Source organism: Trichosurus vulpecula, chromosome 3 (assembly GCF_011100635.1).
Source record: "Trichosurus vulpecula isolate mTriVul1 chromosome 3, mTriVul1.pri, whole genome shotgun sequence".
NCBI classification, from domain to species: domain Eukaryota; kingdom Metazoa; phylum Chordata; class Mammalia; order Diprotodontia; family Phalangeridae; genus Trichosurus; species Trichosurus vulpecula.
In genome coordinates this window covers 202,969,427-202,985,924 of record NC_050575.1, presented here as the reverse complement: position 1 = coordinate 202,985,924, position 16,498 = coordinate 202,969,427, and the positions used below count along the sequence as shown (strand labels likewise).

General features: G+C 39.6%; 1 protein-coding gene across 2 annotated transcripts; it reads left to right on the top strand.

Annotated features, from left to right (window-relative positions):
• The first annotated feature begins 1,706 nt into the window (after positions 1–1,706).
• On the top strand, positions 1,707–16,251 carry OSER1 (oxidative stress responsive serine rich 1). Of its 2 annotated transcripts, XM_036752061.1 has the most exons (5): positions 2,092–2,232; positions 4,293–4,347; positions 6,466–6,574; positions 12,320–12,433; positions 12,772–16,251. In XM_036752061.1, the coding sequence occupies exons 3-5, from the start codon at positions 6,498–6,500 to the stop codon at positions 13,466–13,468; spliced, it is 888 nt and encodes a 295-aa protein (XP_036607956.1). In that variant the 5' UTR covers positions 2,092–2,232; positions 4,293–4,347; positions 6,466–6,497; the 3' UTR covers positions 13,469–16,251. The 2 variants fall into 2 exon arrangements, with proteins under 2 accessions (XP_036607955.1, XP_036607956.1); XM_036752060.1 differs by lacking the exon at positions 4,293–4,347 and having other exon boundaries at positions 1,707–2,232.
• The last annotated feature ends 247 nt before the right edge of the window (positions 16,252–16,498 follow it).

Below are 16,498 nucleotides of genomic sequence, written 5' to 3'. Positions count from 1 at the left end.
CACAGGAATTAGAATCATAAGAACTGGGTTCAAATCTTGGCTCTGTTACTTTCTAGCTGTGACCCTGGGAAAGTCACACAACTTTTTGGGGATTCATGGGTTTACAGATTTAGAAATGGGATTCACAGGTTTTTAGAAAAGGGCTTTAGAGATTTCATCAAACCATATTATTTTACAAATAGTAAAGCCCAGATCCTACAGGAAGAAATAAAGAAGCCAGGATACACAACCAGATTCTTTGGCTTCAAATCCATACTCTTTTCACTACTCCATACTTAGTTTCTTTATCTTTAAAATGACTGGAGTGGACTAGTTGATTTTTAGTTGGAAAGCAGCATAATACAATGGAATATATGCTGGATTTGGAGTCAAAGGATCTAAGTCCAAATTCTGGCTTTTCCATTCATTAGCTGTGAGACTTTGGGACTGCACTTTCTTTGACTATAAAATTAAGGAGTTGGATTAGTTGCCCATTAGAGTCCCTTCTGGTTCTAAATCTATGGTCCTATATTCTCTTGAGGGTCTAAGTCTCATTTTATACATATACATATATGCATATACAATACATATGTACACACATGTATACATATGTATACATATGCATGTATATTTTACAAACTCTAGGGATGACAGTAGCTCATATTCATAGGGTGCAATGCAAAGTGCTTTTGTGTCCATTATTTCATTTGAACCTTAGAACTCCCCCTGTGAAGTCAGCAGGTCAGGGGTTTCTATTTCCATTTACCAGATGAGGAAAGTCAAATCCAATGAAGTGATACGACTTGCCCAAGGTCACATAGCTCCTAATTAGTAGACCTAAAACCAGGACCCCTTATTTCCAGAGCTGTGTTCTTTGCACTGTACCAAACTGTCTCTTGAAGGGTAAAAACCACGATTATAATTCAAAAGACAGCATCTCAACCAGCTTCATGGCCACAATTCACAAGCACTGAGTTTTGCATGACCAGACAATTTTCATGAAATGTGGCCAATGTTGTACAGTTGGAAGAATGGTAAACAGTACGGTAGCTCTGTCATTCACTACCTGAAAGATTATAGGCAGTTGTTTTTGCCTCTACCTCAGTTCTTTCATTTGTAAGATGGAGATAGTAATCCTTACACTCATTCCCGCAGAGCTGGTGAGGAAAGTGTTTGAAACTGCAAAGCAATGGGAAACATTATTTTTAGTAATATCATCGGACCCTTGGGCTATCCACATCTCTTTTCCAAGTTCAGTTTCCCTACCTGTAAATTGAGGGGGTTAGGCTATTTGGTCTCTAAGGTACCATACAGCTCTAAATGCGTTATGATCTGTAAAATGGGGATAAGAATACTTGCATGACTTACCTCATAGGATTATTGAGGCTTTATAAACTGTAAAGTGATAGAGAAGGGGAAGCTGGAATAACAACTTATATTTCTATAAATTTACCATTCCCATTTCTCCTCTTCGTTTAGTTTCATAGCAGTCGGGCCAGAAGCCAGTCTCTTCTTTCCCTTCCCCCGCTGGCACCTGAAGGGCCTTGTCCTGGTACGATGTCTTCTCGGTGGGCATGGCTGAGTCCGTCTCTATGGCGACCTCCTCCCAGGACTCAGGTCCAACCTCCGTTTCTATAGAGACGCAGCCTCCTCACCGTCCCGCCCCTCAATCCCCGTGATGGACAAGTTCGAGTCTTGTTGCCATAGTGACCCCAGGTAGAGGCACTAAGTACGAGCCTGGTCGCCATGGAGACTACAAGGGAAAAGGTTGGAGGGCGGGGAAGAGAAAAAAGGCGAAGGAGAAGGAAGGAACGCTAACTGCCTTCTCTTAGTGGGGAAGAAGGAGGAGAAAGACAAGTTTCCAATGCCACTCCGCTAAAGGAAGGAAAAAAAAAAAAGAGGCATGGGGAAGAGAGAGTAAACTAGAAGAAATGAAGGGGGAGGAGGAAAGAGAAAGAATAACAGGAAGTGATGTCATCCGCACGTGCTTCTGAAATACGCATGCGCGCTGGCCCTTGATTTCCCCCGCCCCCCTCCCCCCCCCGAGCCGTCCGCGCGCTGCCGAGTCACGAGGGTGGGACGAGCAGGAGTGGGGGCGGGGCTGCGGTCCCTGCGACGCAAGCGCAGTGGGAGAGTACAGTGGCGCTGGGCGCCCCTCACACAGCTGAGGATCCGGGTCTCTCCGGGCCCCGGGTCGGGGAGAAGAGTAGAGCCCACTGGACTGGGTCGGGCAACCGCCTCTGCCGCTGGGAGGTGAGTGTCTGACTGGGCAGGGCCCAGGGGGTCGCTGTCTGGCCCTGTCCCACCGTGCCCCGAGGCGGCCCCCGGGCCGGGCCTGGCCCTCCGGCCGACGGGCTGTCCTCTCGTCTGCCTCCCCGCGCTTCCTGAGCGGCCCTTCGACCGCGCTCGGCCGTTCTGTCTGGCCGGCAGCCGGGGCCACCTTCTCGACCCTTCCGCCTTCCCGGCCCCGGTGCCGGCGCGTCCGCCGTCGGCTCCCTTTCCCGCCCGCAGCTCCTCAGCCCCGAGCTCTGCCCCCGTCCCGCCCCTCTCCGCCACCGCGGTCGGCTGCCAGCTTCCCCTTGGCGGCCGCTGCCCTTTGCCCCTTCCCGCCCTTTCCCTCTGCCGCTCCCGGCCATTCTCCCTCACTCCCCCCGCCCCCCGACTGTCCCCCAGCCCTTGCCGGACCCCAGCTCCCGGGCACCTGGAGCTGGGACGGGGCGGCCGCAGTAGGGGCGCCGTGGACACTCTGGGTAGCGCCCTCGGGGACGGGGAGGGGGCAAGGGATGTGCCGTCCTAGTCCAGCCCCTCAGGCCCGGACCTGTTGTAAATTCCCGAGGCCAGGAGTATTGACTTCTTTCCAAGATGAGAAATGTGTCTTGAAGCGCTGTTGGTTCCCACTTTGTGCTCCTGGATGGAGTGCGAGTTTCTGGGATGGCTTTGCAGTCTTTAGCCGCCTCGGCTCCCGGGTTCTGGAAAAGTATCTGAATTTGTAATGGGGGAATTCTCCGTCTATAAGGAGACCCAGGTGCTGGTGGATTAGCTGCTGGTTTGTGGTTAGTCGGAAAGGTTAAAGGAATAGACTGAGAGTGCCAAAGTATCAATGTCCCTCGGAAGTAGAGGAAATGAGGGTACTGAGGTACGTACAGACTCTTGGGCTCATCATGGGCTAGGTGGCACTGTTAGTGTAGTGGAAAAAAGATGGGATTTTGAGTCAGAAGCTGGGTTTGCATTCCACTTCTGCTAGACTTAGGACATGTCACTTCGTGCTTCGATTTCCTCCTCTGTAAAATGAAAAGGTTGGATTAGATGATAGATGATGTCCAAGGACCCTTCCAGATCCAAATCCTGTGATTCTGGAAAGATCTGGGGGGGTGGAGGAGATGTAGAATTGACACAGAACTGAATTAACTTTGGATTCTCATGGAACTGGGCAACTTAAAGTAATGCCTGTGCTTTTAAAAACAGCAGCAATATTGTAAAAGTTTGTTTCTAGGGAATTTAGTTGCAAATTGTGGGGGGTTTGAAGCAACCCATACCATAAATTAATCCCATCTTTGTCCCTAAAGTGAGCTTGTAGAGCTCTTAAGGAACAAGGAATACCATATTGTCTAATAAAGCCTTTACAACTATGACATACTTTGATCTATCATCAGTCAGTATGCTTTTATTAAATGTCTACTGTGTGCCAGGCATTGTGCTAAATGCTGGGGATACAAAGAAAGTCAAAAGACCATGTCTGCCCTCAAGGAGCTCACAGTCAAATGGAAGATATAGCATGCAGACAACTATGTACAAACAGGCTGTATAGGGGATAAATTGGAGATAATCTTAGAGGGAAGGCACTAGAGTTAAGGGAGATTAACCCCATAGGGTAAAGGTTAACTACTTTGAGCTAAAAAAGGAAACAGTATGAGAAAAATGCTGGACATTGGAAAATAGTTGAAGTATTCATTTTAAGTTCTTGGGATGAATGGGAGCTGTTTTGTTAGAATAGAAATTTGAGAATAGAAATTTGTCAGCTATTGAAAAAGCTTTTAAAAAGGATGCTTTTTAAGATAATTCGCTTACATGTGTAGAGCCTGTAGTTTAGTACCATGCCTAGTTTGAGTATTAATCAGAAGTCTTATCATTATTTATGGCTCAGAGTTCAGGAGCTGGGAAGGAAGTGAAGGAAATCTGTGGAATTTGATTTGCATAGTGTTAGATTAGAAGCTTCTAGAGACCAGGAACATAGTCTTTCGTGTGTGTGTGTGTGTGTGTGTGTGTCCGTGTGCCCCCGTGTCCGTCTCTACTGGCTATAATGTTCCACACAGATTACTGCATTATAACAGAGTGGAAGGATCCTGGATTTGGAGTTAACAAACACTGGTAGGTTTTTGTTTTTGTATTTTTATGAGCATCTCTAATCTGCATGTAACTTCTAGCTGTTGGGGAGCTGAGGTGTCAGCTTGGGGCTGAGATAGATAAGTGTAATTGGGAAATATTTAACAAAATAAATAAAAATATAATAGAGATAATGTTAACATGTGCTTTTCTAAATCAATATGTGGCCCATGAGTATATTTATGTAATGTTCAATGGTACCCATTTCTATTTGACACCATGGCTGTGGGGAATACTATAGTTGTGAAAGTCCCTACTCTCAGGAAAAGCTTGAAACAAAGATGTTCATTAGTTTATGCATTTGGTCTATTCTGCTGTAGATCTAGAATTTAAATGACAGGTAAGGTCACGTGGGTGAGTCGCTTGTGTGACTCATCCCTGACGCCGAAAAAGATATAAAACCAGGGCTTAGCCTCCTCTTCCTTGGAGCTCTGTGCTGCAGCAGTGGTGGCGGGCATGACTCTGGGCCAGCCCTTGTTCTGAGCTCCCGGGCTGAACCTAGATTTTGGTAACTATGAATATGTATTGGGTCTGTCTGTTGATGTTTGTACTTTGTAATTTGCTCTGAAGTTCAGGGTGCTGGCTTTTTTCCCTGAACTAAGTGAATGATATTTGTGTGCTGAATTAAAGTAAGCTTGTCAAACCCCTTCACCTTGCTTTCCTTAGTTAAGCAGATCAAAAGAACCTGTGCTGTTGGCAGCTTTCTGGGTGCTGTCTGTGGGTGGATCTTATACCCCCACAGAAGCTGCTAGACGGATTGTTGAAACAGAGGGGTGTGTCTGTTTGTAAACTTGGGTGTGATTCTACGTAGAGTGTATTTAAATCTCTATTAGGAAGTTGGGATGAAATTTGGCCGAGTTCTCTGAGCGTATTTTCACTGTCTGAAATGCCAGTGTGAATGGACACGTTAAAAGTAAATATAAAGCAATATTGTCCTTACTTGAGCAACTTAGTGTCCATGGAACTTATTTTGCAGTGCCATCATCTGATTCTTTTTCTCAACAATTAAATGAAAATAATCATTCTCTGATTCCGCTTCTTTATATGGTAATATATCAGATATATTATGACACCTCTAGTCTTTGGAAGTTTCATAATAACATCAAACTGAGAAATGAGCAGATGTGAAATTAAAGAACCAAGAGGGAAGTTGCTGGGGTAGCGGGGAGAGGCATGAGAATGGAGAAAAGAACAGTATGAAGAGATAGGTAAAGAGAATTATTTTTTCAAGAATACCCTGTTTGTGTGTGTCTTTTAGCTGTAGTCACATTCTTTGGAGGTAGATGTTAGTTTGCCTATTTTTGTTATACAAAATTTTACATTAACTTACAAATATGTTGTGTAGATTGAACTCTTAAGTGAGTCTTCTACATTTTTCCTATTTTTACTACTCTAAAGTGAGGCATTTTGTATGTTGAAATCAAGAAGTTTCTTATGTATGGTATGGTACTATATTGAATACATCAGTAATAAAGGAACTATTTTTCTAACTCTACCTGCTTTAATCTTGGCTTAATGATACCTTATACTCTGAAGCACATTTTTTTTTAACATTAATGTGTAGGTTAGGAAGTACTTAAGTGGGTACTTGGAGGAGAATAGTATGTGTGTCATAGGGTTATATTAAGCTGGGGTTAAGTGTTAGACCAGGAGGAAACTCAGTAGCATTTCTTGGAATCCAAGTATTCTGCCTTGACATCCAGTCTCCCCCCTTCTCACTATATATATATACAGTTCATTTCTGATGAAAAGATTAGTGTATTTGTAGGGTACCTAGACCCTTTCAAAAAAGAGGAAGGTGTTGTTTTTTCCTGTTAGTAGGTAAACTAAAAAGCAAGGATATTGGGGTAATTCTTTCTTCAAGCCCAGCTGTTAGGATGTTGGCCACAAATTAATTTTGGTTTTTAAAAAATTGCACATTTTATATTTTAAATGTTTCTCTTTTGATTCTCTCCTGCTCTCCCACTGTTTTACCATGAATTCCCTTTCAAAAATACTTTTCTTCATACTAGAATTCCCCCCAAGAAATACGGAAATATTATCTTATAGAACCTGTGGTTTTTTTTTTAATTAATTTTTTTGTTTTATTTTCAACATTAACAGATAACAACCATAACGGTGAAGCAACTTCCACAATGAAATCTGAAGCCAAGGATGGAGAAGAAGAGAGTCTGCAGACTGCTTTCAAGAAGCTAAGGGTGGACGCAGCAGGGTAAATATGTGATAAAATTTCTGGGAATTTTTCATTGATTGTAATTAAATGACTCATTTTCTTAGAGGTCTTTCTATCCTCTATGTAATTTCTCAAATCATTAAGAAATTAATGCACATTCTTCTCATAATGCAGTATATAGCCAGAGTCTGCCAGCAAAATTTCATCTATCAAAAGGTGAAAATTATTCAGTCTGCGTGTCCTTGCTTTCTTGCTCATATTAAATCTGAAAATCTATTCCTTAAAACACTTCAGAATTAAGTGTTTTGGTTGTCTTTCACTATGAATCGCTTTATTTTTGTTCTGGGATTTTTTTAAAATTAGAAATTATTAGATAAAATCCCAGCAAGTTCTGAGATGAATTTAACCTGAATGTCTCAAAGGAATCATAGGATCTTTCACTAAAACTGAATTGGCTCAATAGAAATCTTTAAAGACTGTAGATTTCATGGACCTTGATTGCTGAGCTGATCACTATGGAAACCTATTCAGTAGGGTTCTGTCACTGAGATCAATAATCTTGGACCCTTTGGTCAGAGTAATTAGTGCACCTGCAGACCAGCTGCTCACTGAATCTTAATATCTTGACCTTTTCAGTATGCTATGTGTATCTTCATTCCCTACCCAAATAAGGGAGGAAATCCCAAATTTTTATTAGTAATTAGGGTTTTCCTTTTGATTTTGAGGCTTCCTACTTGGAAGTACAAAACAAGAGCACCCAGCAACAGGTATGTGTTTATATGAAATTTACTATCAGGGCTGCTTGTGGTTTGGTCATTACCCTGGCCTAGTAAGAGGATTTCATGACAGATGTTTGCTTCAGAAGTATTCATTTTTCACTTTCATGATGCCCCAACTAAGGACCTTTGGTATTTTGGTATTTTGTTAGCAACATAGAGAAATGAGAGGAACAGTACTTATTTTTCCTTGTTCCCAAACCATGATTTAATTTTAGGAAAGAAGTAGACATTTTCAAAATTTTATATTCACTATAAGTGCTCTTAAATGCATTATTATATAGAAAAGTGAAAATCAGAATGTGGATAGAAAGGTCTCAGAATGAGAACCTATATAAATATCTGTTTCTATGGTTATAAACAGTATTGGAAAACCAGGAAATTTATTAACTAATTTAGAAGTTGTACTCAGGTCATTATCAAATCTGTAAAGTGGCTGACATCTTTATACTTCCTTTTGGTATATAAGCTAAGCTTGTCTGAAAGTAGTAAGTTTATTTATGTGGCAACAGCCTACTATTTGGACTGATGAAATCTAAAATCAGAAAGAATTTTCCACACAAGAAGATTCATATTCTGAAATCCTTAGATCTTCATGAAACAAAACCTAATAAGTGTATGTCTTTTTTCCATAATTCTTAAAATTAGTAATTCCACTGTGAATTTTTTTTTCCATTGAGCTATCATCATGAAAGGCAATGCAATGTTCTTATGTATAGGAAGTCATCTTTTATAGTGCTTTAAAAAAATTAAAGCAGGCTACTTTTGTGATTCCTCGACCCCTCCTCCCCCCACCAACAATTCATTTGAACCCCTTAAAAAGACTTATAAAGTAATAGTATATATTATATAGCCCAAAATGTACGTTTCTAGATTTGTAAGAAAGGAGAGCATGTGAAAGAGAATATTAAATGGTATGAACGATGAGTCATTGCTGTGACTAAGCGGAATGAGAATACTAGCAATTCATCAGCAGTTCCCAGCCTCTTTTGTCGTTATTGGTTTAGAAACTGAGGCATTATAGTATTGTGGAAAGAGCATGGGTTCAGAAGACCTAAATTTAAATTCTAGCTCTGTTAGATAACTGTGACAAGTAATTTAAACAAACCTGTTTGAACTTCTGTTTCCTCATCTTAAAATAAGGTTGACAATACTCATACTACTACCCTCTTCACAAGATTGTTATGAGGAAAGTGTTTTGTAAGCTCTAAAGCACTCCATAAAGGTGTGAGCTATTATAAAGAATTATCTGTGGGATTAATTCATTAGCAAGTGCCAGGTGACCCATATACACCTAAGAAATATTTAAATTATGTGGTCCTTTGTAACAGATTGTTTTAATTTGTAATGGTAATCTATTTTATCTGGGCTAGTATCTTGTTATGAACGTTCCTGATTTGAAAAATACAGTTTTTAGACAGTCTAATCATTACTTCAACAGTTGTTATCCTAAATGTGAGATTCTGATCTAAAACTAATGAGTCAGCATGTTACTGGCAGAATTGAAGTTTTTGAACATTGAAATTCTCATTATAAATGAAACTAGATGACATAAAGAAATTAGAGCTAAATGGAAAGGACGCTTAGAGGGTTTTTTTTTGAGAGGCAGATAAAACAATTGGTTTTAGCTTATGCCCAAAGAAAACAAGAAACATCATTTTATGGCATATTTGATCATCTTGCCTTTCAGTGCTCATGATGTGTGTAATAAAAAGACCATTGTGAAGGTAATTGCAGGCTGTGCTCCAACATAAGCTGAGGAAATTGAGAAATTCTATGCAGAACCCATTAATATCCTCCAAACTAGTGATTTTAATGCAAAGTTATATATGGAGAGGATATTGAGAAAAACGTGGGAAAATATGGTTCATTTTTAAGAAATGAAGCAGGATGAATACCCGTACCCTCCTCAGAAACCTTATACCTACATATTATTTATATTTAAATATACATATTTCTTTTAAAGAGAAAGTTGGAGAGCACAGAAGATCCCAAGAAATAAAATTGACCATAGCTTAAGATAGGAAATAATCAGATACCACTCGGGAAGTCATTTAAGAATCAGCTGTCTCTCTGCAGAATATGCAGAACATCAGTTTTTTAGAAAAGATTAAAATCAATACTGAATTTGAATAAAGGATAAAGACGAGGTCTGGTGTCCAGTTACGTGATCTAGTCAGATGATTTATTGACGTTAAAGAATGGGAGCTAGAACTGGGAAGAGTGATTGACAGTAGATTATCACCATTTCTTATGGAAGTTTCCAAAAGGATACTGAAATCTCAGCCAGCAAACACTTTATCTCCTTACCAAGGAGAGACAGATGACAGTCAGAAGAAACAGTAGTTTAGAATATAAATTCATTTACGAAACCATATGTAAGAGGTCAGAAGTAATTTGGACATTATCATCTCATTAAATGGCATGAAGTGGTAAAGAAAAATTTTCAGAGAGCTTAGCCTGAAACCCAGTCGAGGAGGATCATCCCTGGGCATTTAAAAATGAAATTTGAAGGAAGATAGCAGGTGAAAAATGGCGCAGATCTGCGAGCATTTCTACCATAAGCGATTTTCTTTGTCTGTGATAGTGGAACCCCACCAATTTGGACTCAACATCTCAGCCTCCAATTTGCTAAATGAGAATGTTGAAATGGCGTTAAGGAAGACCTTGTGTATTGGAGCAGACACAGTGTAAATTGAGGAAATCTGTGTTGGATTCAGTATAATTTTGAGGGTAAGGAGGGATTGAATCCCAAGATAGCTGAACAGAAGGGAAGATATGTGATTAGGGGAAAATCATAGCTGCCATTATATGACCAAAAAAAGCAGTTTAGAGTATGATGATTGCCAACCCATATGCCTAGCTTGTCAGCTCTATAAAATCTTTGAGAGTAATCTACACATGTATTGAGGGTATCCTTGATGAAAATAGGAGATCATAACAAGTTGGCTTTAACAAATGATACTTTACACCTTCTCATAGTCACACAGTTGACTGAAAAATTTTGGCAAATGTAATTTGTGTCTCATAAGAACTCATTGTGTTATTTCTAAAAACCATATAATTTAGTAGGGCAGAATACTTCCTTAAAGACTTTTCTCCAACAAGGTGTTTCTCATGCACGAGTGAGGCTTATCCAGGATATCTTGCTAACAGCACAGATAATTTTGGTCAGTGTTCCATTGATAATCAATATAAAGCATGGAACAAATAGGAAATCATGGAGGATATATATCATAAATGGAAGAGGGGGGGTCTATAGATGGTGTTTTTCAGATGACCCCTGTTTTTTGTAGATATTGTGCTGACTTTAGCGAGTCTTAAGAATATGACAGATACCTCTAAATGAATTTTAAAATCACTGGAGGGCTTGGACTAACAATAAATCTGGAAAAATCAGGTGCACAAAGATTACAATTAAATAGACCAGAAGAATCCAGACTTGCCCAAATTCCCTAGGAAGCCCTGAACAAGATTGAAATGTAATTGGGAAATGTTTAACAAAATAAATAAAAATACAATACAACATAGTTTTAACTTGTGGTTTTTCTGAGTTAACACACAGTTCACAAGAATCTGTTTCTTTTTTGAGTTTGACACCACTTGTCTAGACTATATGTAGTGAGATGGATAGCCCATTGAGTTTGTCCATCAATACCTAAGTCTTGGGTAGACATTGCAGATGGATGATGAGCTAGACTCAGAATTGAGTAGAGAAGAGTGGATTAAGTTGCATTTGAGTACTTGTACACTACGTAATCGCAAGCTTCTCCCAGAAACAAAAATCTGTCTTTTCATCACTAGGTCTTCTGATGCTCTCTTAGTTCATATCATGGTATATATATCACATCCAAAGAAATCAAAATTTCAGATGACACTAAAGATTTGTGGGGTGAGATACAGCATAAAAAATAACTTATAGATATGTTTGGGGGGGAAAAAGCCTGACTTGTCATTTATTAAGAATGAAAGATAGCAAATGGACAGTCTGAGTTGCACTGAACTCCCATGGTGCCTAAGACCTCCAGCCTAGTGACTAGGCCTCCTATGGAAGATATACAGCCATGGATTAGAAGCCATGGACCTGTTGCAATATACCCTGTTATTGAGTATTCACAGATGAGATCATAGATCCATTAAAACGTAATATCTCTTTTTGGAGACATTGATGACCATCATATCATTTTAAAACATCATCTCTTTCAGTCTTTCTCAAATGGATATGATTTAGTTCTGAGTTCTATGGTGGGATTAAAATGTGCACATTTTTCAGATTCTGTTATTAAGAAAAAATACGGTTTTTGTTTTTTAATGAAAATGGGAGGTTGGAACTAGTCCATAATCCAAGTTAGATTAAGTCTTTAAGAAGCTTGATTCTGAAGATCAGATAGTTATATTAGAAGTCTGGCTTACCAACAAAAGATGTTGAGTGTCATTTACATTCTCCCCCCACACGAAGAATGATCTGCCCCAGATAAACAATCTAAAAGCCTATTAATAGTCCAGTGCTGGTTATACCTAGGATTTAATACTTTGATTTATGACTTTAAAAACTGAGTGCCTTTGGGAACCTGCCTTTTGTCAGAGACCAGGGCAAGAATTTCTGTAGAAAGATTTTTTGCGAAATATTAAAGCATTAAAAAGTTATTTGATATGGTAGAGGTTTGGGGGGGGAGGGTGAGCAAGGCAGAGCTGACTACTTGTCAGAGGAATTAGATTGTCATTTTAACAAGCTTCATAAAAATTATGCCACACAAATTACTGTGTTGGGGCATCTAGTCTTATTCCTATGTTAGCTGAAAACTTATTGTGACGAGCAGTAGAGAGAATAGTTTCCTATGGCTCCATGTAAGGGACTGTGCTAATATCTGTGTTTTCCTTAGCTGGCTAGAGATTTTTGATGGTAGACCATTTTAAATGGAATGAAAAAAGAGGTCAGACTCTTTCAGAAACATTTGGAAACTCAGAGATGTCTATAGTGACCATAATCTTTATCCTTATCTTCTAGATCCATAGTTTCTCTTTCTGTTGGAGAGGGAGCAAGTGCCAGAGCATCAGTTAGGACAGCTACAGATGAGACCAAGCCTAAAACCATATGTGCATCTAAAGATAGTTGGCACAGGTAAGAATATTTTTTGCAAATTCCTTTTAGTCAAAGCTAAGTTCATTAAACCTAAGGGATAATAGTATATTTTTCCCTGGAATGTTGAGACTTTTCCCATAAAAATGAAAAGGTAGTTAAAAATGTGTTTAAAGCAACAACAGTTGCAGTTATACTTAAGTGCATCCATATTAAATCTAGATTCTTAACTAGATAACTTAACAGTTAAAAATCTAGATACTTAACTGTATTTTAGTGAAGATCACATTATGTTGTTTACCTTCTAGTTAAGTATGATAAAAAATGTGTAGAAAGTTATTAATTCCTCTGATTTTTGTATTTGTGCTTTCTTTATTCAGTTCTACAAGAAAGGCTTCACGAGGAGCAGTGAGAACCCAGCGTCGTCGGCGTTCTAAGTCTCCAGTCCTTCATCCCCCAAAGTTTATACACTGCAGTACAAAGGCTGCATCTTCCACCAGTCAGCTCAGACACAAAAGCCAAACTGACTGTCCTGACAGCAATAGCCTCCTAGGGATTCTACCCACTAACGAGTTCAGTGCAAGGGAATGCTGTATTTCTTCTCTTAGTGAGGCTAATCACACACGAGCTGTGAAGGAGCCCTTGGGGGCCACAGTTCCTGATGGTGCTTCAGAAGGCAAAACAGAAGAAGATTCCCCCGATGTTGCCCTGGCCTCCCAAGCAAGTCTCAAGGCCAGTGATCTCTCTGACTTTCAATCAGTGTCCAAGCTAAACCTGGGCAAGCCATGTGCATGTGTAGGCAAGGAGTGCCAATGTAAGAGGTGGCAAGACATGGAAGTGTACTCCTTCTCAGGTTTGCAGAATGTCCCTCCCTTGGCGCCAGAACGAAGATCCACCCTCGAGGACTACTCGCAGTCTTTCCATAGCAGAACTCCATCTGGCTCGCCCCGCTCTTGTTCTGAGCAAGCTAGGGCCTATGTGGATGATGTAACTATTGAAGATCTTTCAGGCTACATGGAATATTACTTGTATATTCCCAAGAAAATGTCCCATATGGCAGAAATGATGTACACCTGATAGCAATAAGCAAAATCGTATGCTTTAAAACCAATGAAGGGTTGGAAAAGTGACTTAGTTACTGGCAGACCGCTCAGCCACTCTGTGTGAGAAGATACCTTCCTCTGCTCACTGTGCTTGCAATAAAAACATTTCTTTGCATCTCAGTTAATTTTCATTCTTTAAACTAGTTTCCCTTTTTCTCTCCATCTCCCTTGTCCCAAAAGAAACCCCGGAAAAACCAAAAAAACCCTTTCATTTTGAAACATCCCAAGATGGATCATAGGATTTAGAACTGAAAGGGGCCTTAGAACACCAAATAATCTAACCCTGCCATTTCCCCAACCCCAGTTTTACAGAGGAAGAAACTGAGGTCCATAAAGGCTAACTGACTTTAAGTTTAATTCAGCAAGCATTTAAGTGCCTACTCTGTGCAAGGAACCATGCTATGTGGGTTCAAGGCAAAAATGAAAATTAATCTCTGCCCTCAAGGAGCTTCCTTGTGCTAAGAAATACAGACATGCTAACATGTTAAGTAAAGCATACAATACATTTAATTTGAGGAAGCAGAGAACACCAACAGTAAGAGGACCCAAAAAAAAACTTCTTTAAGGTGGTACCTGGACTTTAAAGGGAACTGGATTCTAAGGCTTGTCCAAGGTTTCACAGCTAGTGAGTGACAGCTGGGATTTGAATCCCGGTCTTTTGACTCCAAATCAGTGAAGAGACCAATCTCACAAAACTGTTGGTGGGTGAATATTTAATAAGGCACTCTTTCTTAGGCCTGTTAAGCAACAGATAACTTGGGAAAATCTGAATGGGTTTTGTAAATGATTTGAATGCTGTTTATGCCATAGTTAATGACCCAAAGAATTCTCCAAAGAGCGAAAAGCCTTAAAATGGATTTATTGTCCCTGATTTAATTCAGCACAAGTTTTTATGATTCCAGAGTTAATCTGTTAGTGTCAGGCCATAGGTCTGTGGTTCACCAAATACAACACAAAATTATTTAGTCAACATCCACTGAAACTTCCCACAAGCTATGTATCCTTTATTTGGTGGTGAAATGAAATTGCAGGCCTCAAATGGATGATTTTGTTAGCAGTAATGGGTGTGCGAGAGGCCCCAAATTTACTTGGATGAACCCACTTGCTGTTTGTGCTGAGTCACTGATTCAGTATGAATACGGTGATATCAAGCATCTCAGTGCATTTTCCCACCAGGCCACTGCAGTTGGAACACAGGAGCAAGATGGCCTGCTTGTTTTTTGGAGAACTTTAAGCTGAAATGGAGATGATGTTTTAGAAGTAACTAGGGGCTGTTATATTCTGCATGGTTATATACCTGCAACTTCTGGGTGCTATTGGTTTGGGCAACCTCACAAGCAGCCCAAGCTCCTTCTTGGCTTCAGTGTTGCTACTAGAGAGGGGCAAAGCAGACAAAGCTAGGAGTGACCTGTCTTAAAATGGGCCACTACATCTTTCAGTTGCTTTTTAAAGTTATAAAAATGGAAGTCATTTTTTTTATGATGTTCAATTGTAATTGGAACAGTTGACAAGAAATGAAGAGTAGTCTTTAAGTTGTCATGTTAGAGACATTATGAAGAGATGTAAGGATTGAAAATTGGAACAAATAGTTGTTCCCATTAATATTTTTCTGGTGAAGAAATCTAGTTTTTCATAGGGATTTAGATAGTTCAGATTTGTGGAGAAATAGGATACATATTGAAATTTCATGCATCTCAATGGACATATAGCTATCTTTGACTATGAAGACTCCTCTACAGTCCAGAGAAACTTAATTTGACCTTTCTAAAAGTCCCTTATAGCTCTAAATCCTATGATCTGTTTTCCTGTAATGGCCCCTTGAGAAAATCTGTTTTGGGAGGACTTTATTTACTAAAATTCTGGAATCAGTAATGTTTCTAGCAGGCAACTAACTTTAGAAATTGGAATTCTGATTTCCCTGCTTTAAGACAACTGGGATTTCTGTGTACAGCCCTCTTCTGGGTACTGCTCTTTGTTTGCCAAACATTACATGCAGTCTTTCTTCTCCAGCTGCATATTTTACATGAAATAATCAGGCTGTAGGAATTGAAAAGAAACAGGCTGAAGGATGAAGGAGGGTGTATGGCTTTTGCCAAATATAGAGTTATTGAACAGTGAATGGAGTGTTTGACATTAAAGAGGAGGAAAGCAGATAAGAGGTTTTGGACTGTTGCTTTGGAAATGGGCAGATTCATTGCAGTTTAAATTCTACCATTTCCTTTTTGCTTGTAGTAGAATACTAAAATTCCAAATTTTCGAAATGGTTCAATGCAGTTTCATAAATATTTCCTGAGGGCAAAAAGAAAAAAAAAAACTTGTTCTGTTCTGTAATACATTTGGCCATGTGAGGTCGCCCTTTCTTCTTAAGAAATCCAGCAATAATATTACTGTGGAGATGCCCCAGGAGAGCATTAGCCTCAAAGTGGTTGATTGCCCATCCATTTAGCTATGTTATATGTTCAAAATGGAAACATGGTATCAACATAGGCTAGGAACTATCTACCAAACTTGTAAAACCATTTACTTAGGGTTTTTAAGAAATTGGAGTGAGCTTTTACCAGTTAGAACAGTTTTGTTAAAGGGGAAGATATACAATTTTGGACTAAGATACATTGGAGGGGGTAGACAGGGGAAGGGAATAATATCAAAGTATTTAGCATTTAAGGGAGTTCCTTTTCACTTGCTTGCTATTTTGTTTGGCATGATGACTTCTTCAAGTGTGAAAATTGCCTCCTGAATAAACAGATTTGAAAGGGCTTTTTGGTGCAGCTGTTTGTTTTGTAACCTTTCCAGATATTTCTACCTTTGATGAAAAGTGCCTATATTTGTGTAAATAGAATTTTTCTTTCTTTTTTTTTAATTAGCGGACAGCTTGCCTTAAATCAAGATCATTATCACATCACCTAGATGATTCAACTTGTTCTTGGGGGTAGGGTTTGGGACGCTATTCCTCAAGGAAGAGCTCCTGTCTCTTCCCAGCTCACAAGTTACTACTTCTTCCTTT